We start from the raw sequence: 23,905 nt of genomic DNA on the forward strand, positions 1-23,905 counted from the left end.
TCATTAAATCCACCTAAAATCCAGCTTATGCAAAACAAAAACAATGATGAGAAGAATACACGATTTTTAGACAGAAAGGACATGGAAAGAAAGGGTTTTCTATCCGTAGCATTCTTTCCAAATGAAGCATCATTGCAAAGTCTCATCCTCTGATTCTTGATCCATGGGTACAACCCACAAATAGCTTCCATATGTTTCCAAAAAAAATCACTCCTTCCTTGAGAAACACAATCAAGAGGAGGCCAGGCATCCATTTCCATCTCTGCTGAGTTACAGCAATTCTCTGTGCATTTGTCAGCTCAGCATGGATTTAGGATGCTCTCCGTGACAGAGCGTGCTGCAGGTCAGTGGCATCATTCCCTCACAGAGATGGAAAGCCTACCAAACCCTGAGCAGCACGACCTCCATGTGCATAACCTGATGAGACAGCTGGGCACAGCCTCTTGCATGGTTTTGAAACAGCAGCTACAAGGATGTAGCTCACGTACGCAGAGACAGCAAAGGTCCCTGGCAGCACCATTGTGATTCTCCTAGGAGTGACAATAATGGGGAACACTGGATGAGATCCCCAAGGGAAGGGCACACCTTTAGGTGCAGCCTCCCTTCTGCTGGACGCTGGATTCAGTGCACACAGGTGAGCTTGAGAAGCAAACCCAACACCGCAGGTTCCGCAGCGACATCGGCGCAGCTCTTCCGCATCCTTCGGGAAGAGCGGGATCCCCTTACCTGGGATGGGGCATGAGCCGGCGGTGCTGTGCCTCGAGGAGCTGCTGCTGGAGGAGGTATTGCTGGTGTAGCGCCTGAGGTAGGAAGGAGGGCCCGGTGACGTCCTGGAAGGGCAGGGCAGGCACCGGCGTCAGGGGCTGGTGCAGGGCGCCGCTGTGCTGGTGCGCCGGGGCCATGTGGGGAGCCAGCCCCGGCTGCGGCTGCACCGCGTGAGGCAGGGCGAAGTCGGCAGAGAGCTGAGGCTGGGGACCCAGGTGGAAATGCCGGCAGGAGGTAGCATGGGGATGCTGAGACCTTTGAAAGGGAGCACCTGGAAGAGAAGAGCACAGCGGTCACGGGGAGAGCAGCACCGTGGTTGCCCACCCAAGGGCAAGGGTTGGGCAAATGGCTGTTGCTCTCCATTTCCAGATGGTCTCTAAAAAAATGCAACTAAAAGAGAACAAGTCGGTTAAAGCTGATTACAAGTAAAAAAGTGCTGATTTTGACTAATGGTATTTCTCCTCCAAGAAAATGTTGGAGCCAAAACATACATTTGGGTTCAAAGTCTCTTTTTGGCTCCAAGTTGAAGTGTGTACTGATGAAAACTGCTTCAAGCTTGTTTTGGCTTTCCTGTCTTAAACAGAAAAAGAACAAAAGTTTTAACAGAGCCTTTGGAGACAGAAAAAAGAGTGATGGTTTTAAACCAGAAGAGAGAAGATTCAGGCTAGAATCAGGGAGGTTTTTTTGCTGAGGGTGGTGAGGCCCTGTCTCAGGTTGCCCAAAAAAGATGTGGATGCACTGTCCTTGGAAGGGTTCAAGGCCAGGTTGGATAAGGTTTAGAGCAACCCTGTTCAGTGAGAGATGTCCCTGCCCATGGCAGTGGGGTTGGACTAGATGACCTTTAAAGGTCCTTTCCAATCCAAACCATTCTGTGATATAGACTCAACACTCTAGAAAAGAAAATAAACAACAAAACCTGTTTTATAAAGTATTTGGGTTTTGGATCTTATATCGCTGAAGTTTTGAATGTTTTCCCTGAATTGCAGACTTTCCCTGCAAGTCATTTCTTTGCCTCTCTAAAAATGTCTCATAGGCAAGGAAGTAATCTCTGCTCTAAAAAATTGCCTCACACTGACTTCAGGACGTGAATGAGACAACTTCCACCTCTGAGAGCAGGGGGATGAAGGCCCTGTGTGTCTGCTGAGATCCTTCAACAACCCGTCCTTATGAGCTGCATGCAGGGAGAGAGCAGCTGCTGGAAACACAACATGGGCTGCTGTGAGACCAGTCATGAAGCTGATGGGAATGAGGGAGAAATGAGGTGTGAAAGATATCCATAGTGGAGGCGTTTTGCAAAACATCTGGCACTGGCTTGCACCTTGCTCAAGATCCTCGCTTGGACGAGCCCTTGGCCCAGTCCAGCGTGTTAATTCCTACATTCCTGGAGCATTTAGAGCCATCCTGCAAAACTTTTGGCTCCTAAACTAGGGGAAGAGTCAACTCAGAGATGAGGGATTGGACTCCAGCGAGGCTATTAGGGATGCCTCTTTGCTGAGGATCAGCCACAGGATGGGACACTTGGTCTTTTACAGTGTTTTGAACACCCCTCCTTCCTCTTTCTGTTTTAATCTTTGTGAATGGTACAAAACATGCCAGAACAACAGCACCAAGAGACACTATGTCATCCCAAAGCACAAGCATGTACATCATGCCTTCTTCACCCAGATCCCTTCTGCTCACATCTCCCTGGCAGGCAGGGCCAGTCCATCACAGCAGCTCAGGGAGTCCTGAGCAAGCCAGATGCCAGCAGGAGAAACAACAGGAGAGGGCCTATCAGAAATGGATGGTTTGCAAAACTGTGCATAATTACACACAGCATCTCTTAAATACAAACTAATCCTCCACAGTGCCCCTCTGAGAGAGAGCAGGTTACTCAGTATGTGCCACCCACAGCAGTGCTTCTTGAGGTGATAATTTCCCCTGCTGTCAGATAACAGCATGATTCGACCACGATATTAATTAAAACCAGAGGTGGTGGGATCAGACCTGCTGTTCCTCAATGACAGAGCTGCAAACCCAGGCCAAAAAGCCATTCATATACCCTGTTCCCCTGCAGGTTGTATTGGTTGCTGACGGCCTGGCCCAAATTCACCACAAAGAATGAGTGATGAAATGGGAATCCTGCACTTCCCTGGCCCATTGCTGAAGGGAATTGTGAGGAGAAGCCTCCTGAATGCTGTGTGTACTTGCTACTCGCCAGGGAGCTCGTGGTGAGCTGCTCAACCTCTGATGGCCACGTGGAATTCTCCTAGTGGAGAATTGCTGCTGCAGGTCATGGGTGAGGCACTGTGCACCCCCATGCCTGCACAGGGGCCTGAAGACAAGGTGTGAGAGCAGGTAAAACAGCTGAACCCTCTGCACACACCAACACACCAGCCTGTGCCCCCACGCTGCAGTTCAGCTGCGTTCCAGACAAAAATGTCTTAGGGCGATACAAGGCAGTGGAACTCAGGATACTCCCCCACATTTCCTGGGACATGAGTACACATCAGTAAAGCAGAGAAAGCCTGTCTCTCATCTCCTGTGGCTCTCTTGTCTCTCAATGCCTGGTGTAAACTCAGCCACTGATTTCCAGCTTTTACTGAGTCTTGGGAGCCCTTCATCTGATTTAGTTAAATGCCTGGAGGGCCTTTGATGCCAGAGCCATGGTGAACTACAGAGCACCAAGTGGGCTGGTCGTGTTTTTGCTTTGGATTTTGCTTCTCATACAAAGACAGTCCTTGGGAGGAACTCAGTCATACACTTTCCCAAGGTCCAGAATATGCAAACTTTATCTGTGATATGTGTGCAGGAAAATACGCAGAGCTAACATATCTGAAAGCAAAAGCCTAACTCATTTTGGTACAGAGTCAATTTATCTTATCTTTAGGAAATAATTAAATAAAGCATTTTCAGTATTTTTTGCTAGTACCTACTGGTGCAGTGATGCATTTCTCTTCATAGGAATAACACCATCAAGATGTGACCAAGACCATATGATTAAATAAAACCCATCAATTTGTCTTAACATAACACATTACCCTATGTAGTAATTGTTCATTCTCTTCAACTAATCCAATTGCTGATGAGGATTTTTACAGCAAAGCAAAGACTTTGGGGAATACTTCAGCAATCCTATGCTTATTAGCAGTTATCCAATCACACTGTTGGCATAACCAAGCCAGTCTGCAAAACAAAGAGCCAGTCCTCACTAAGCAGGGTGCTGGTAAGCCCCAGAAAGCCCTGGCAAACAAATAACAGCTCAAAACATAACATTATATTTTTGAGTTAGTTATTTTTTGAGTTTATCCTCTCCTGCTCATTGCATCTAGATGCAAAAACCCCTGGTGGGGATTGCTTCCCAGGTCTACATTTTGGTGTCATATACACAAAGTAAATACAGTGCCACCCTGTAAAATGAGCTGAGCATCCTTGTCCAGGTAACTCACCACAATCAACACCAAAAGCAGGCAGTCATCCCTTTGAATTCCACAGAGGTTCACACATTAGCAGTGTCAGAGAATCTCAGGATTGTCAAGGCTGGAAAAGCCCTCTAAGATCAGTGAGTTCACTAACCCAGAGTCATCGTGTTCACCACCAGCCCTTGCCCCCAGGTGCCACATTCACATGGCTACTGAACACTTCCAGAAGTGGGGACTCCACCACTTCCCTGAAAGCCTCTTTCAAAGCCAGACCACACTTTCTGTGAAAAAACCTTTCCCAGTATCCAACCTAAACCTCTCCTGGAATAGCTCGATGCCGTTTCCTCTCATTCTGTCCCTTGTTCCCAGGGAACAGAGCCCAACCCCCACCTAGCTGCCCCCTCCTTTCAGGGAGTTATGGAGAGCCAGAGAGTCTGTTAGTGATTACTCTGCTAACACATCTTCTCCCTCTTTTCCAAGCCACAAGTGTGGTCCTAGATCATATTCGCATTGAAAGGAACAAGCATAAACATTGCCCATAAGATACTTCAGGAAAATTGGATTCACGGGTTTAATCTGATTTTTGCCTGGATAGCAATGTCTGCCACAGCAGAGACTAATCCATGACTAAAACCGAGTCCTGATACCACATTCCAGCTTTTGTTTTCTCTCCCCAGTACAAGGGTAGAGCTGACATTTTCATTAGCCAGGCTTTGGGGACATTTCCACAGCAAAGACAATGAGGATATAAAGTGTGCCTATCATGCTCCAAAGGCATTAACTCCATCCTCCACCATCCTTGTTCCCCACCACCTGTCCAATGGTGCCTGCATGAAGGTAATGCTGCTCTGGGATCAGCAAGGCACAGACATTCTTTCAGCTTAATGAACTCAAGCTTTGGTCCTCATACCATAGAAGGATTCACCTCCTCCACTGGGATACTTTGATTTTGCAGGAAGAGAGATTTGCCACATCTTGGATGTTTTTATGGCTTACCCTCCCTGTCCAAACACTTGCCTTCTCCAGCCCAAGAGACAATCACAAAATCCCAGAATTAAGGTTGGAAGGACCACTGAAGACCACCTAGTCCAGTCCTCCTGCTCAAGCAGGATCCCTAGAACACATTACTCAGGATTGTGTCCAGGTTTTTAATATCTCCAGGGAAGTCCACAGAGGCAATACAGTCCTCACCAGCCCTAAAGAGTCTTTTGACCCCAGACCAGCCTGGAAACACCTGTGGCTGTGCCCAGCCCTGTATGAGGCTCATTGGTGCCTTGAGTAATTCCAGTTGCTCAGGTCTGGAGCTGTGGAGGACTGATTTCCCTGGGATCACTGTCAGGCTGCCCACCAGCCAAAAATCATTTTGTTGTCCTGTTGGTGCTTCTTTTCATTTAAATGCTGTTGCTGTAGCAGATGATGACAGCTCTGAGCAACATCAGATCAGCAGCTCTGGGATGAGCGATGCATCACATCTGTGTCAGCAAAGCAGGTGACTTATTCCAGTTTTGGGCAGTTTTCCTTCTACAGGTTGAGGCCAAATGTCTTCAAAATGTCCCCAGATGCCCACACACACACACCCCCAACCTCTCATCTTGGACAACTCTTTTTGCCTTACACCCAGCTAAGCCACAAAGATAGCTAATGCCTGAATCTAGATAATCCAGGTCTAAAAGGTGCCTTGCAAACCTCAAAATTTGTGATAACACACAGAGGCAGAGACAGGATCTACTGGAGAAATGAATCATGTCTTGGGCAAGCCAAGCTATCTGTGGGGTGGGAAAGAGAGCTAGGTGGTTCTCTGGCATAGCTGGGGCCAAAGAGGCTGTGGCACTTTGTGGTGGTGTAGAACCATGTGGCCAGGACTGCCTTTAGGGAATAACCAGCCACATCTCCCTGCCTTGTGTGATGCTCTGCTGGTTGCTGCTGCCAGTTCCCCTTGGCTTCTTCAATCACATCCTCAAGACAAGTCCAGCACCAGGGATCACAGGTGGTAGATCAGTATGTGGGTGATTCCTGCCACTGCCAGAACATGAGCGTGGATCAGTGGCTGCCCCAGCTGGCCTGGCTCTCCTCTGCTGCTGTGACAGAGGCTGCAGCTTCACACTGTGATGCTGAAAACCTGCTATGGAGCTGAGTCTGTGTGACATTCCACTGCTCTTGGCCTCTACAGCCTGCAGTACTCCCCACAGACACTCAGTTCTGCAATCACACAATCACGAAATCACACAACCATAGAATGGTTTGGGTTGGAGGAGGTCTTTGAAGGCCATCTACTTCCAATCTCCTGCCATGGACAGGGACACCTCCTACTATCCCAGGCTGCTCCAAGCCCCATTCAGCCTGGCCTTGGACATTTCCACGGATCCAGGGGCAGCCACAGCTGCTCTGGGCACCCCATGCCAGGGCCTGCCCACCCTCACTGGAAACAATTTCCTCCTAATATCTAATCAAAGCATACTTTCTTTCAATTTGAAGCCGTTCCCACTTTTCCTCTCACACCAGGCTCTTGCCCCATTTTTCCTGTAGGTTCCCTTCACGTACTGGAAGAGATTGAGGTCACAGTGAGGTCATTCCGAAGCCTTATCATTTCCAGGCTGAATAATCCCAATTCTCTCAACCTAGCAGAGGTGCTCTATCCCTCTGATAATCTTGGTGGCCTCCTCTGGACCAGCTCCGACAAGTCCCTGTCCTTCCTGTGCTGGGGACCCGAGAGCTGGAGGCAGCTCTCACCTGTTTGAGGCAGAGGGGCAGAATCACCTCCTTGATGCCAGGGTCTCACAGCAACATTTAGCACCATGGAATACAATAATACAATAGTTTGGGTTGGAGAAGCCCTCTCAGATCATCAAGTCCACCCAAGCCCTGCCAAGCCCACTGCTAAACTACATCCCCCACCTGCACTGCAAAGAAAATCCTCCACAAACCCGCGGGGAAGGCTGCTTAACAACAATTTACAAAGCACCCAAAACGCTGGAAGCATTACAGCCTTCAGCCTCAGATTGAGGAAGGTACAAATTTGTTTCTAGAAAGCCAGCGGATGATGCAGGAGTGTGGACAGCTGAACCTGCTCGGCTGCTCACTGCCGTGCCATTTCCACCCTTCACTCTCACAGGCGTCGAGCGCGGCAAAAACCTGCAGGGAAACTCAACACATCCTCCTCACCACTGCTTTCTCACTTCCGTGGCTGTTGCTATTTTTTTTTGCTTTTTTTTCCCTTTTTCCCCTCTGTTCTACAGTTATATTTATTGTTTCCATACATTATCCAAAGCAGCATAGTCTTTTTTTTCATTAACAGAAATAATCCCATTTCCTTTGCGCCTCTGGGTGAACCCTGTGAATAAGTTGATATATTTTGGCAGGTTGGTAGGTGACATGGAGTCACAGAAATGTACTGGTCTGGTCCTAGGTGCTTCTGCCACTGGGAATTCTCCTTTAGCATCAGTCAAGGTCTGTTTGACTACACCTGGGCACATGCATATTTATCCACCCAGCAGTATTCCAGCCAGAAAGGCTCAAGGGATCTGTGTGCTCGTTCAACACTGACCCATCTCTGAGAGCAAAGCCTCAGGGTAATCCCCGCAATGAGACAGGGGATGCTACAGGCTTTATGAAAAGAAAAACCCAGAAAGCAGAACTATTTATTTCCACCTCCTTTGCTCAGGCAACAGCGCTCCTGATGCAGTCAGGCTACTGGTGAGGCCTGGCTCCGGATCAGGCCTGGGGCTGGCACTGGGATAGGTGTCTCGAGCAGACAGCTGCAGCCCAGAGAGCCCAGCCCCCTTCGAGAGGAAAACAAAATCTGTCTCATGCTGTTAAGCAGCCTGCAAAGCCTGTGAAAATTTCCCCTGGGCAAGGCAACCTGGGCTGCTTGTCGAGGCCTCTGCGTGAGGGGGCCGGGGGTGTCAGGGAGGCTGGGCCTGCTCACATCCAGGGCCTGCTCACGTCCAGAGCCTGCTCACATCCAGGGCCTGCTCACATCCAGGGCCTGCTCACATCCAGGCCCTGCTCACATCCAGGGCCTGTTCACGTCCAGGGCCTGCTCATGTCCAGGGCCTGCTCACGTCCAGGGCCTGCTCACATCCAGGGCCTGCTCACATCCAGGCCCTGCTCACATCCAGGGCCTGCTCACATCCAGGGCCTGTTCACATCTAGGGCCTGCTCACATCCAGAGCCTGCTCACATCCAGGGCCTGCTCACATCCAGGGCCTGCTCACATCCAGGGCCTGTTCACATCTAGGGCCTGCTCACATCCAGAGCCTGCTCACATCCAGGGCCTGCTCACATCCAGGGCCTGCTCACATCCAGGGCCTGTTCACATCCAGGGCCTGTTCACGTCCAGGGCCTGCTCACGTCCAGGGCCTGCTCACATCCAGGGCCTGCTCACGTCCAGGGCCTGCTCACATCCAGGGCCTGCTCACATCCAGGGCCTGTCCTGGCAGCTCCTGGCTTCACTCCCTGACAGATTTCACAGCTGAGGAGGATCTGCCTGTTGTAATCGACCAAGCTGGGGGATGGAGCCGGGTTGTGTCCTGATTAGACTCCCTGCGACCCCTCCTGCTGCACTGGGACACCAGATAAGCCCCCTCAACAGGAGCCCTTGAGGTGCCTCTCCAAGCACCAGGAGAGCCTGCCAGGATTTAACAGCCGGGGAATCTGCAGCTCGCTTCCCTGGATGTGCATTAAAATTCCCCTCAGAGCCAGCAGCGCGGTGGGAAGTTTGCATCAGCCCCGGCAGCGTGCAGTGAGTAAAGGCCGAAATCATGGGAGCAGATCCAGCTTTGTGTGGCACACGGAGAAGGACACCATGGGGGACTCACACTGCGTCTACAAACAAGCTCATAATTGCCTGATGCCATCAGACATGTGTTAATCCCTTCCAAATTGTTTGTGAATATACCCTTCACGAAATGAGTGAAATTCACTTAGTAATAGGAAATGAGGTGTGACAATCACAGAACAATCGAATGGCTTGGGTTGGAAGGGACCCTAAAGATTGCCTAGTTACAACCTCCCTGCCACAGAAAATAAAACATTAAATAAGTAACTCCCCTGACCAAGTTCATGCTATTCAGCTGCATAAAGGTTGAGTGGTCTGGCAGAGGGAGATATTTTGTTGTCTCACTCCTGTTACAGGACAGCTGACTGCAGGGCGAGGAGGTTGGGGCAGGGAGGATGAGGGAAGAAGAACAAAGAATTTAAGAAAAATCTATCGGGTAGGAAGGAATCTGTCTCACTTTCAGCACCTTTGCCAACAGCTTTCTCATTTCATCCAGTGAAACCGAGAATCACAGAATTCAATCAAGATGGAAAAAGACCATCAGGATCGTTGGGTCAAGCCATCAACCCAGCATCACACATAACCATTCCAAATGCCACATCCAGACAGGCCACATCCAGACACCTCTCAAACACTTCCAGAGATGGTGATAGTACCACCTCCATGAGAAACTTATTCCAATGCCTGACCATTCCAGCAGTGGTAAAAAAAAATCTGATAGCCTAGCTGAACCTCCTCTGGTACAACTTGAGGCCTTTTTCTTGTCCTGTCCCTGTTCCCTGGGAGTAGAGTCTGTTGCCCCCCAGCTGTCCCCTCTTGTCAGGGAGTTTTGCAGAGCCACAAGGTCACTCCTGAGCCTCCTTTTCTCCAGGCTGAGCCCCTTTCCCAGCTCCCTCAGCTGTTCCTCATATGAGTTGTTTTTTAGACACTTGATCAGCTTTGCTGCTGTGCTGGGGCAAGGAGCAAGAAGCCAAAAACCAAGCTAACAATAATGGGCTGCCAGCACCAGTGCAGCTTAGGGTACAGCCTGCCATCCCATGTATCTAGCGCCAGGGAAGTGATGAAGGACCTCAGATCTGTGGCTGGGAGATGCAAGAAATGGATAAAGACTAAATTTGCCTTATTTACTTGTTCAGGTTGTGCCATGCCAGCACAACGAGTCAGGATGAAGGGCTGGCCTGTGGTGGCTAGTGGAGCATATTTGTGTCCTGGGTGGCAACATGAGGCCCTGGAGGTTTATCATCTCCTGCTCAGAGTCTTTCACAGTTGATGGAAAAGTGCTTCAAAGGAATTCAGGCTCAGATGAGCTCCCACTGCTGATTAATTTTTTGGTGGTCACAGCCCTCTTTGCACTGTGCCTCTGTGCAGGCACAGTACAGCATAGCTGAGCTCTTCCCAAAAAAAACCTCATAAGCACAGACCACAGAGCCTGCACAGTGCCCCTGCCTCCTTGCACAATCCCCAGTCAACATCCTCTCACACTAATGAAGCCTCTCATTAATTGCTGAGTGACATGAGCTGGTGTGGCTGGAGAGTCCCTAACACAGAGCACAGCACTTCCTCTCTTGCATACCACATGCAGCCTTAATACACAAAAAAAAAAAAAAAAGATGAGGTGGGATTCCTACCAGGTCCTATGCTCAGCATTCAACAAAATCAAAACCCAACACTAGGTGTGATTCTTCGAGTTGTTCAACACAGGGCTCGGAGCTGGACTCAATGATCCCCATGAGACCCTTCCAACTCAGGATAATCAGTGATTTTGTGATTTACAACTGGCAGTGACCAGCATTAACCAGCATATTTACAGAAAATCATAGATAGTTAAGGGTTGGAAAAGACCTCAGGATCATCTAGCCCCAACCCCCCACTCCTATTTACATCAAGACTGGAGAGGTGTTGAGTGCTGGGAATGGGAACCAGCAAGAATGAGGGATGGGGATACAGCCAGGCAGCCTGGACCCATCACAGGAGGGAGACAGCTGTTTACACAGCACTGGATGAGAGGTTTTTTCCTGCAACTCTTTCCCACTAGCTTCAGGGGGGGAAAAAAGTTTTGTTGAAGATGATGTTTCACAGCAACGTGTTGAATTCAGCAATATTTTCCAAGGAGGAAGGAGAAACACTTCAGCAGCGTTGCTACACTTAAAGCTGTCTTTTTGCTTTTATACTTCTCACTGTGTTTTAATTATAGCCTTATTCTCAGTGTTGAATTCGAGGGTGTATTTGAGATTTTTGGATCATCACATTAAAAAAAAAAAAAAGCCAAATTGCACTGAGAGAAAATGTCTTCTGGGATTTGGTGGTCCCAGTTTCACCCCTCCCCTCTCAAGCTCTGGCATGCCTGGAGGGATGGGTGATCTGAACATCCTGGCATGATGTTTCTTACCCAGCCCAGCTCTTTCTCCCCAGGTTGCCCTGTTTCTCCTGGGTTTAGGCTCAACCCTGCACATCTGCCAGAACAGGCCCTGGAGGAAATGTGGTTTTAGAAATGTTGAAAAGCCCCCCTGAGACATTTTTAAAATAATGTTTCTCCTTTCTGCTTGGTCTGAAGGTGTTGGAGAAGGAACAGCTGACAGGAATCACTTGACCACAACTCCCATGCTAAAAGCAGGAATCACACTGCAGGTCTCAAAGTCATTTTTGGGCTGCAAAGCTTAAGCCTGAGCAAAATTTCAACAATTCCAAGGGCAGAGAAGGTTTGGCTGGCACCTGAACTTTAAGGCAACTTTAAGGTGACTTTGCCATCTCTTCTCCATCACCACCATTCCATCCAGCTCCTGTGTGCAACCCAAGCCTGTCCTGCAGTGCTCTGCACTGGAAAATGCAATAAAAGGTTGGAGTATTCCCAGTTTGTGGGAAGATATCTGGGCTCAAAAGCTCTTCTTCAGGGTCTGGGCAGTTATCTGAAATTCAAAAAAAGAATGTAGAAAAAGAAGTGGAGTGGGTCTAGGTCCCCTTTGGTCAAGGGAGGCAATAAAGCTTATCTTTTCTGGTTTTGTATTACTAGCAGGCTGATATATCCATGTGAATGAGTTGCCAACCTGGAAATGTGATAATTAACCAGGGGAAGGAATTCATCTCCTATTGGAAAATAAGAAATAAAAAATCCTGGCGAGACAACAACCCATTACTTGGCTCTCTCCCTGCAGAGAGCAATGGGGAAGCACTTGGAGCAATCCCTATTTCTACCCTTGGGAATGTAAAAACGTGCTGACTTGTGCCTTCAACTTTGACAGGCAGTGATAGGCTGCAGCCAGTTGTTTGGAAAAGGAAATTCAATACTTGTGTTTCCAATGTTTCATTGCTTTCACAGTGTCCAAAGCCCTCCCCAGGCATTTGGAAGTGCTCAACACCTGCCTGAAAAACACTCTTAACTGCTCCTAATGACTGGCCAGGGAGGTTTGCAGCAGCTCCCTCCTACCAGTAATGATATGCAGGACATCCAGAAGCAGGCAAAAAGCCAAAACCATGGGGGGAAAAAAAAATCCAGCCAGACATTGCAAGGATCTGGCAGGGTCTTGGGGGCTGCACTGCATTGTTCATGGAGCCTCTTAATTCTGCGACAGCCCCAACCAAAACCCTCCACCCAAACACTGCCAAACCTTAGGGGCCTGAACTTCCCATGGAGTTTTAATTTTAATTTTAATTTCTTCCCCAGAGACGGAGTAAATGGGAAGAGCCAATGCCCTCAGCTGACTCTGATCCCTGTTTAAGAAAAGGCTTTGTGATGGTCCCTGGTCTCACACCAGCCCAGCACACACAGGAGAGGCTCGGGCAGGAGCAGAGTCCTGTGGTATGGCTGTGCCTCTCGGGATCCAGGGATAATCCACACCTGGCAGCCACAGCACCCATCCCTGTGCCACCCTCTACATCCCCTCCCTCTGCAGCAGCTTTTGGGTGAGGACCAGTGGTGGTGGTCTTGGCCCTTTCCCCTCTCACACACGTAATATCCCTCCAAAGGGATTTCCACTGAAGGCTTTTCATCCTGCCCTCCCACTATCAGCAAAGAGGGGAAAGATGTCTTTTTTTGGAAGGCATTGTTTGCCTGACCTGCTTTAAACCTCCCCTCTAGGGAGAGATGGGAACAGACTTTGAAACCTATCCTGAAAACACAGAGGAGGCTGCTTTGGGTGGGTTATTCTGCATCAATCCCCATCCGCCTCTATTTCGCATGCATTAATTCCCCACCCACACACCCCTTGTTTTAAATTGGACTGTAATAACCAGCTGGGTTTTCCTGAAGGATTTATTTATCTGCATCTTAAGCCCAGGGGTGGGAGATTCCCATCCATCATGTCCACAGAGCTGCAGAAAGAGTGGCAGTGGTTTGGGGAGGGGAAGGGGGTGGGGAGGGCAGGTTTTGGAAACGGGTGGAATGTTTCACCATTTCTAGGAACCGCACATCAGTTTGGATGGGGGATGTTTGGCAGCCCAGCCTTTCTTTGCTGGCTCTCTGGCAAATCAGCCCCTAAGCCAGAGCATTTTGGCAGCAAGTCAGGACATGGGACATCCCCTTGCATGATTGGTTCATCATGGTTCTGGGCTTTATCTTAAATCCTGTAATCCTGTATCAGGTAGAGTGCAAAGGATTTACTAGCCTGCACGAGACCCTCAGAGTGCCAGGAGGGCAACTTGTGTAATACCTGACACTCAGGGAAGACAATATAATGTACAGCCCATCTTGAGTTTTTTACAGATGGTTCAGAAGCCACACCAAAAAATGTCTCTCCTCACCCCAGAAGGCAGTAAAAGTTCAGCAGCTGGTTCCTTTTTCAAGTGGCATTACACAGAATACAGGAGCATCTTACAACTGCTAAGGTACGAAAAATGAGGATTATCTCTTAAGAGAGAGCAGACGTGCTCCTAGGAGGTGGGTGTCTTGGATGCAGTGCCAGAACAACGCTAGCAAATCCCCTGTAAAGTACTCTTAAGTGAGCCCAGGAGCTCAGCCCCACAGACAAAGCTGAGCCCTCAGAGTGGGGTTTTGATTACACCTGTGGAGCTCCTGCAAGTTCTCTGTCCCCACTGCACCTCTTCATTTAATCAACCCGAAAAATTTTGGAGTTCAGACCATCAGTGTGTGCTGCCTTGAGGACCTGCTTGCACCCCCAGTGGCAGGGCAGCATCTGGGGTCAGGAGAGGACCAAGGCTGGCCTGGAGCTGTGTGAGGTGCAGTGGGTGCTGGCAGTGAGCTGGCACAGACCAGGGCAGCCCAGCAGTTCGTTGCACTGAACTGACTTGAACTCAGGTTTGGGAAAACCCCAACTAATGTGAGCCCTGCCACGCTGTGTCCTGCCAATGCCCCTTTTACGCTCCATGAATAAGAAGTCTGTGGCTAAAAAATCAAAGATCCTGGAAGCCTGTTCCCTATTAAATTTAATATCCCAAACTTTATAGGTACATGTCACTCCAGGAGAGACAGAGCTGTGTTTAAAGTACAAGGGAAACATCAGTTCCTTGATGTGGAAATAGGTCTTACTTTACATTTCTGCATGAGGTCCTGGCATGAGCTAGTGCTACTAAGCCCTGCTGTAATAACATATAAAGGAAAACTCTAACCAAACAGCAAAATATATATATCTTATACAGCTAAATGTAAAGTCATCCATCTAAAAAAACCCATACAGGTGCTATTTGCAGGTGTCAGGCTATCCGAGGGAAAGTGAATTTTGGTAATCAGCAAACCATGAGCTCCCAGAGCCCCAGCAGCATCTGAAGGCACAAATGTTCGCTATATAAAAAGCAGGAGGTAGGGTTCCTTGGGAGCAATAAGCACCTCAGATTGATGCCAAAGCTGGGAAGGAGGCTTGGAGAGGAGCCCAAGCATTCACCGTGGAGGGAGGCACTGCAGGAGACCTGTGATTCCACGTCAGAACGAGCAAAGGTAAAACCATGGTTGAGCAGAGCCTAAAATGCTGCCACACATGAGCTGGGCAGGATGAGGCTTATCCTCCTCAGACAGGCAATGAGCCTGACTAAACCCTGAGGCCAGGTCTGGCCTGCAGCAGGCACAGCCTGAAAACACAGGACACCAAAATCCCTTCCTCAGCACCAGGGCTGGTTGGTTTCCTAAAGGATATCCCCTCACTCGTAGAGGAATTAATTTTGGGATGTGGGATGGAGCAGGTGACAACAGCTGTTCCTTCCAGCATGGAAATCCATGGAATCCTCCCCCCTGTGGGTATTCTCCCCTCCCTCTGAAGCCAGAGGAGACCGAGTGCAAGGGATTCGCTTTTGTAACACGATGGGAAGAGGAAATCATTTTCCTGCATATTTCATCATAGAATCATGGAACACCCTGAGTTGGAAGGGATCCACAAGGATCAAGGCTCCTGACACCCCAACAATCCCCCCTGTGCATCCCTGGAGCAGTGTCCAAACTCTCCTGGAGCTCTGGCAGCCTCGGGGCCGTGCCCATTCCCTGGGGAGCCTGGGCAGTGCCCAGCACCCTCTGGGGGAAGAACCTTTCCTGAAATCCAACCTAAACCTCCCTGGCACAGCTCCAGCCATTCCCTCAGCTGTTATTATAAATTGGTTCCTATTTATTCCATCAAGAATATCCCACAGGGCTGCAGATAACCCCACAGGATACTGCAGATAAAGCTCATTTCCCTACAACCAGCCTTGGATCTGGCCTCCCTGAGAGAATTAGAACTAAGTCAATGTTTCCATCATCAAACTCACTTTTGAGGGGCTTGTAACTCTCAACACTTGTGCTCTCACAGTGCCAAAACTTGGCACAGAAACACATGGCCCAGATGCAGTTTTATTTGGTAATAAATAGCTTAAATCTCATAAGCTATTTTTCATTTTGGCTTAAACGTGTAAAATGGGAAAAGAAAAATGTGTGGGATTTTTTTTCCTACCTTCCAATAATTTTGGAAAAGAAGATTATACTGAGTAATGCCAGGCCTTTTTTTTTTCCAGATGCAGACAGCCAACACTCCCATTTCTCAAATCTTTTGCCTTTTTTGCATCCACTTTTCAATAGGATCAATCGAAGTGCAATCATTGCAGCCCCAGTGTTCTGGGGGTGTTTCAGATTATTCGATTTTTGGCACATTGAGCCTGAAGTTCTGCGAGAGTTAAAACACAGCAAAATTCCACAAGCCCTTTAACCCATGATGGCAATATTTTGAGGATGTATTGCTGTTTTAACAGTGCTTCTGTGACCTCACATTTCTCTGGAGTTCAGCAATAATTGCATCCCTGCACTCTCTGCCCAGCCCTTGGGTGAGCGCTGGCTTTCATCAGCAACCCGCCAGGATTTCAGCACTTTCGGATTTACTCCAAACTCAGACTTTGCTCTACCTACTCCAGCTACTTCCCAGTGGCCAAAAGCCAAGGAAACGCCCCAAACCCCCAGCCCAAGGACTTGGCTGCTCTTCAAAAGTCCGCCTCAGCTGGAGCAGAAAGAAATAGTGATTTTGCTCATATGGTCAGCTCCAATCGGCGGAGGTTCCCCAGTGGGACACTGGGCTACTGTCCAGATTGCCGAGTGATTTGTTATCTGTGGGGCTGGGATTTTTTCACAGAAGGCAGTGGGGGGATTCAGGGAATGAGAATGTTGCACTGGTATGGGCTGGGCTGATAATGGCTCGGAGACACGCAACACAGTCCAAGGAGGATTCTGCAGATTTCATAGAAATCACAGAATGGTTTGGGTTGGAGGGGACTTTTAAAGACTGTCTTGCTCCAACCCCACTGCCATGGACACCTTCCACTATCCCAGGCTGCTCCAAGCCCTGTCCAATCTTGCCTGGAACACTCCCAGGGACAGGACAGCCACAGCTGCTCTGGGAAACCTGTGCCAGAGCCTCCCCACCCTCACAGCCTCACGGGGAAGAATTCCTTCCTAATATCCAACCTAAATCTCTCTTTTAGTTTACAACCTTTCCCCCTCGCCCTGTCACTACCTGCCCAGGTAAAAAGTCCTTCTCCCTCTTTAATATCAGCACCTTTTTGGGTGCAATGAGGGGCTGCAATGAGGCATCCCCAGAGCCTTTTCTTCTCCATGCTGGATAATCTCTTCCTGTCCCTGCAGCTCCCTCAGACCCACATCCCCTTTTTGCTGGGAAGGAGAGCTGAAAGCAACACTGCACTATTGGAAAATTCCCCCCAAACAGCTTCCCACCAAGTTTTCCATCTCAATGCCCAGCACCAGCACGGACAGAGCCTCCCCATGCACTGATCCCATGGCTCAGCCTCCCCAGATCCCAGCAGATCCAGGGAAGGCTTGGCTCCAAGGGAGGCACGGGGAATTTTCTGTCTGAAAGCAAGGCAGGCAGCTCATGCTGCAGAGCCCACCCCTTGTCCCAGCAAGACCCAGCCTGCTGTCAGCCCTGCTCACACGTAGTCTCCAGGAGGAGCAGGATGGCTCACATATGGTATGGATTCACAGAGGATCAAGCTGACTCACTGGATGGGGGAGTGGTGGATCGGAAGAAAAACCCCCGAATACACAGGTACCTTTTGGGCCATCTGTCCTCGGAAATACCAGCCACGAGCCACGTTACAAAGCACGCAGGAGGAGAAGTCACTCGTGTGAAACAGCTCTGCCAGGACACAGCAACCACACCCAAGGAAAAAAGCATCAGCCTGCTGCATTTTTTGGGGGGGAGGTTTTTGGTGGACAAAATGCAGCCCTGCATCCTTACAGCAGCCTAGAGACCTTAGAGTGCTCTTTTCCAGGGCCTAAAGGGGCTCCAGGAGAGCTGGAGAGGGACTGGGGACAAGGGACAGAGGGACAGGGCAAAGGGGGAATGGTTGAAGCTGAAAGAAGGTAGAGTTAGGGTAGATATTAGGAAGAAATTCTCGGCTCTGAGGGTGGGCAGATCCTGGCACAGGGTGCCCAGAGCAGCTGTGGCTGCCCCTGGATCCCTGGAGTGTCCAAGGCCAGGCTGGACAGGGCTTGGAGCACCCTGGGACAGTGGAAGGTGTCCCTGCACATGGCAGGGGTGGAATGGGATGGGCTTTAAGGTCCCTTCCAACCCAAACCATTCTGTGGTTCTAGCTACCTCCATCCACAGCAAAGCCTTCCCTCATTCACACGAGACATAACCCAAATTCCACAGCTGGGTCTTTGGAGGAAACACCAGGCATGCTCCACGGCTGGGAAGCATTTGCTCAACATCAGGCTCGTGCCAGGAATGTCTGTGCAAATCCATGCAAGCTGGCTCTGGGCTCTCTGCAGGAAAGACACAGCGGTGGGTCTGCGCACCCTGAGCTTGCCATCAATGAATGCCTTTTATTTTTTATTTTAAAATTAAAGTCAATCGAGTAATTGAAAGAGTCTGAGGAAGCAGACCCAGCCACCTCAAACAGAAAAGCTGTTGCAGAGCCAAAAGACCCATTCATGCATACATTAAAGACACAGGAATTACCAACAAATCCAGAATGAAACAAGCTGGGTGACAAGGGAGGCTCACAGGCAAACCAGCAACCCCTGGTTTCATCAGGAATGAGCAGGTAAGGAGGAAAGGCACCCTATCAGCCAAGCCTGCTCCCTCCTTCGAGCAAAACATGACTTCCAGCATGCTCTCCATAAAATCAGACAGGCTAAACTGAGCATCACAGGGTGGGAGACTGGTCTGGGTCCAGCATCCTCGCACTGCAGCAACCCCGTGGCTGGACACGATGGGCGCCTCCTGGGATGGAGAGCACTGGGGAAGCTGCTAGGAGGAAAACATTCTTCTCACCAGAAGACAACCCAAACAGGTCATCTCAACTCACCTGGAGGCAGGGTTGCCAATGTAATGGCAGATGAGTGTACCTCCCTTTACCATTTCCTTCCAAAGAGCTGCATCCTCCCACTGTGCGCCCTGCCAGGACCTAAGCTGACCTCCCACTATGATTTTTAGCATTCCTGACAGTGGTTTAGCGGAGCCTGCTCAGACAGAAACATTTTTCCTCTCTCACGTGGATGTTGTTTTCATTTCCTTGGAAACCTGCATGCTGCCATTCAGCATAACCAGAAAGCACAGCAGGTACAGGGGAGCTACACAGCCCTCTGCCCTGCTGGACCAGCAAACCCCCTTGCTATATTCCATAAACAGCACCAGGTTGCCACCATTATCTTGTTTTCCAAAGCCAGCCTTGCTGTTGAGAAATGAAACTGACATTCAGAAAGAATTTGACTCCCAGGTCTGCAGGCAGTGCTCTTGACAGAGACAACAAAATAAGAGGTTTTTGGTTAAAGGGTGAAGAATAACCGGTAAATTGTTGTTTAAGGGGCTGGTTAAGTGGCCCATAAATGCAAAGAGTGGCAATGACTGGAGCCCATGAGCTGTCACAGGGCGGGAGGAGGGTGGGATGCTGTGGCATTTCTGCATTCTGGGCACCAGGCACTTTTTAATTTAACTGATGCAGCCATCCACAAGTTTTCAGGACTAAACACTACCCCAGCACATATCAGAGGGTTTTCCTCCCATGTTATTTCATGTTAGCAGGGTTTCTCACATGGGCTTTTAGTGGGTTTAGTAGGTGTGAGGTTCAGATGCTCCCTCAGACTCCTGGTCTTGGCTCTCTGGAGTTTGTGGGAGACCCAGTGTAAGGCACCAGAAATCAGAAATCAGAAGACCACCCATCCATGACAGAGCCAAAGGATTTGCCAGTTAATTAGAACGATGCCATTAGGAGAAGTTTGGTGGCCTTGGGGAGAAGCCTGCAGCCCTTCCCACAAGCTCTTGACCCCCGGTTAAACTGATGCTTTGACACTGCTTTTCCCAGATGAAATTCCTGCCCAGCACAGCTCCTGTACTGACAACTTTGATGTCAGATGAAGCCTTTAAAAGACCTTCAAAAGATTTTCAAACAGATGCGGGATGGGTTGATCTACCTAGCAGGGAGATGTCCCTTGGTGTCCCCAGGAGCTGGGGCTGGAGGTTGGCAGAGGGACAAGGCTCCGTTTCACAGCTGCTGATTAAACTGCCATGACAATGCTCGGCACAACGCCAGATTAATTAGCACCAGCCACATGATCTACAAGTCCCTTTTGGCTTTAAAGGGGAAAAAAAAAAAAAAACTAAGGATTTTCCAAACTCTGTTTCACACACCTCACCGGCCTGATGCTTTCCCTTGAGTTTTCTGTTCCTGAAGTTGTGTCTCTCTTTCTCAGGGGCTTGTGCCATTTTTAGATGCTGTGAGCCTGGACGTGTGGCAGGAGGAACTCAGAGCCTGTGTAGCTCTTGGCCTTTTGGAGAGGATGGACTAATCTTTGGCTGATATTTAGCAGAGGCTTGCAGCACCACACGCAACCTCCAGCTTGATACTGTTGTGACCTTTCAGCTCCGTTTGCGAGGCCATCTGAAATTTGTTTGATTTTGTTCCTCTGCAGGGCCTTCAAGCAGGCTTTTCGTGCCATGGCAAACCACAGCACACACAAATTAGCTGCTTCTCTGCTTGAATGGCATGGAGGGAGGGTGGCAAAGCGCAGGGAGAGCCAGGGATGGTGGCTGCTCCCTGTTTTACAGACGAGGGGATGGGGATGGGGCAGAGAGCAGAGAGCAGAGCTCTCCAGGCCAGCAGAACCAGCAGGTGCTGGATCCAGGGCCAGATTTCCCATCTCTGCACAAGGGCAGGCTGCTGCCATGCTGTTCCCTTCCCACTCCCTCCTGGCGATGCTTTCAGGATCAAAGCCACTTTCCCCCCTTTGACCAGCCAAGGCTTCCCACAGGTCTGTAGAGCATTTTCTATTCGTCCCCTCGTGTCCAAGGCCAGGTTGGATGAGGCTTGGTGTAACCTGGTCTGGTGGAAGATGTCCCTGCCCACAGCAGGAACTGGATAAGCTTTAAGTTCCCTTCCAAAACCATGCTATGATTCCATGATTTTCAGATATCACCCTCCCAGGGCTCCCATGACAGTCACTTGAAGATGAACCAAATACAGACAGGGCTGAGTTTCTACCAGTAGCAGCCTAGATACCCCTATTTCTGCCTTAGGTGCACTCTTTTTTCCCAGCAGCAGGCAATTTTCTGCCCTGCAAACCACAGATGCACACAACCAGGAGTGGGAAGATGCATCCTGGAGGGCACTGGGTCAGCCCCAGGGAGGTGGGCAGCACATTTACAGACTGTAAGATAGCTCAGCTTGTATCCATGCATCTCACTCCTGCTTCTTATGGAGATATTTCCTTCCCAAAGGACCTATTACAGTGTCATGGCCCTAGATTTCAGGAGGCATTTAGGAAATAGTAGTTTGATCTTTTGTAGAATCATGGAATTGTTTAGGTTGGAAAAGACCTCTAAGATCATGGAGTCCAACCATTCCCCCAGCACTGCCAAGCCCATCACTAAACCATGTCACATTTTTGGGCCACTTTCAGGGATGGTGACTCCACTACTTCCCTGGGCAGCCCTATCAGAGAATTTTTTCCTAACATCCAAACAGAATTCCAGGAATGTATTTTTACCTGGCACCGTGCCAGCCCAGAGCTTCCTTCTCCCTGGCCCCACAGAGACACCTTCATCTGCTCCAGACTGAGGAGCCAAACAGCTGCAATGGCTCATTCTCCAGTTTTATTCCATTCTGGCAAGGACCCTATGCTGAGAACCCTGCCTGTCCTGCTGCTCGAAGGGGGCAAGAGGAGAGAGGCTCATGGGGAGAAGGGAGCAGGCAGCAAACCTGGCTGTGCTTGCTGGACACCTCATACCTGTTATCTTTGGCACCTGCAGGGCAGAAACTTGTCAGTGCTGGGTCCCCAGTGAAGCCCAGAGACAAGGGCAGAGGTTTCTGTGTCGTGAAAATCCCACAGGAGGAGAAGCAAACACCCTCCAGACAGCCTGGCTTGTGACCCAGACACACAGATGTTCCCAGCTGTGGACAGCCTCACCTGGGAAGCATCCCAAAGCAGTTCCAGGTGTATCACACCCGATGCACCTGCTGCCTGCAGGCCCAGAGGAGCAAAGCCTGCAGCCAGGCACCAGGGCTGACCACATCCACCTTGGGCAAGCGGGAATTTTCAGCAGGTGACAATCCCGAGGCCAGGTGGGGACCACAGGGAGCCAAGGAAGGATGCCCTGAGGGGATGGTGCATCAGGAGAGCTCCCCGTGGGTGAGAGCTTGGGCTGACAGACCCTGAGCATCCCAACAGACCAGGAGGGTGATGGTGATGAGGCTGGAGATAGAAACACAGAACCATTTAGGTTGGAAAAGCCCTCTAAGGTCATCAAGTCCAACCATTCCCCCAGCACTGCCAAGGCCAGCACTGACCCATGTCCCCAAATGTCACATCCACACAGCTTTTAAAGCCTTCCAGGGGGACTCCACCACTGCCCTGGGCAGCTGTGCCAGGGCTGGACAGCCCTTTCAGTGAAGAAATTGTTCCTGATATCCAATCTAAACCTCCCCAGCCCAGCCTGAGGCTGTTCCCTCTCCTCCTGTCCCTGCTCCCTGGGATAAGATCCCAAATCCCCCCGGCTGTCCCCTCCTGGCAGGGAGTTGTGCAGAGCCACAAGGTCCCCCCTGAGCCTCCTTTTCTCCAGGCTGAGCCCCTTTCCAGCTCCCTCAGCCCCTCCTGGGGCTCCAGCCCCTTCCCAGCTCCGTTCCCTGCCCTGGACATGCTCCAGCCCCTCGGTGCCTTTCTTATTGTGAGGGACCCATCAGAGTGGGGCCAGGAGCATCCCAAAATTTCCCACCAGTCCAGGACAAACAAAACTGCACCATACTCCTCTCTGCAGCACATAAGATCCTACCAGGAACCTGTACAGCTGCCAAGTAGAAGGAAAAATACTTTTTTTTTTTTTTTTTTTTTTTTCCTGTTCCACATGTGACCTCTAGGCCCCAAGGATTTTTACTAATTACCAAATTTAATTTATTTTGCTGTCTTCTCATTGCTAAGGCTTTGCATTGCTGGGCCTGTATTGTTTCTGTTGCAGCCTGCTGGTGTCCACAGAAATTTCAAATTAAATATCAGGCACACATTAAGGTCAGGCAGCTCAATTCCATTAGCAGGCAGCCAGGCTCAGCCTCCCTGTAATGAATGCTGCTCTCGCCTCCTAATGATAGCAGCAGAGGAACTGGGCAGTGCCAGCCTGTGGTGATTGGCACCCCACTGACACTGGGGACCACTAAATTGATTTTAAAATTCCATTCATCTCCTGCAAATCGTGGCTTAAGTCTTCCTGACCTGTGACAAATCTTCATGAGCTGCAATTTGAAAGATAGAGCCAAGAGGAAAGGGAGAGAAAAAATGCACAAAAAAAAACCTACAAAAAAATTCCCAAGAGTAAGAAATAGATTTCAGCTGGGGTGCTCTGCCTCAGTTTCAAACCCTCTCTGCCAGGTATGTATTCTGCACTCACTTTGTGAGCAAGGTTAGAGGTTTTTTTAACCCACTGCTCACCACAAAGAGGACTCAGAGGATCCAAGGATGCCACAAGAGCCTCCCTGTTGCTGGACTCATGGCACTGGAGGAGTCATTAGCAGCAGAGCTGTCCTCCCCATCACCATCCCAATACCTCCCTGACCCACTGCAGCACCAGTGGCCAAAAACACGTGCAGCTCCCTGCTTGTACAGCTAAATGGGATGGCTGCTGCCACCCTTGGGAAAAGGAGACCCACAGAATCATCAGAATATGTTTTTCCCTACACCCTTTAGCACAAGGAACTCCAACCCAAGGGTGCAGCCAGCTCATGTCCATACCAGACTGGTCCAGGCTGCAGCTCCCTCTAGATCCACATCTCAGAGGATGCTGAGGCCCTGGCACAGGGTGCCCAGAGCAGCTGTGGCTGCCCCTGGATCCCTGGAGTGTCCAAGCCAGGCTGGACAATGAGGCTGGAGCAGCCTGGGAGTGTGGAAGGTGTGTGAACAACCATTGTGTCAGAAATACTGTGAAAATGTTCTTGGGGTGGAGAAAAGCACACGGGGCAGTGGTGAAACAGGACTTTAAGGCACTGCCACAGCACGAGGAGTCTGGGTTTCAGGCTGTGAGTTGTCACATCGTTATTGCTGAGGCACTTG

At 49.8% G+C, this 23,905-nt stretch overlaps 1 protein-coding gene across 2 annotated transcripts in view; it reads right to left on the reverse strand.

The window, feature by feature from the left end:
- RNF165 (ring finger protein 165) overlaps nucleotides 1-23,905 on the reverse strand; it is a 55,243-nt gene that overhangs the window by 14,523 nt on the left and 16,815 nt on the right. For both annotated transcript variants that reach the window (XM_033085607.2, XM_033085606.1), the window contains exon 2: nucleotides 727-1,036. In XM_033085607.2, coding sequence (XP_032941498.1) covers nucleotides 727-1,036 — 310 coding nt within the window. The remainder of the gene's footprint in view (nucleotides 1-726; nucleotides 1,037-23,905) is intronic.

Source organism: Catharus ustulatus, chromosome Z (genome assembly GCF_009819885.2).
Source record: "Catharus ustulatus isolate bCatUst1 chromosome Z, bCatUst1.pri.v2, whole genome shotgun sequence".
Taxonomy (NCBI): domain Eukaryota; kingdom Metazoa; phylum Chordata; class Aves; order Passeriformes; family Turdidae; genus Catharus; species Catharus ustulatus.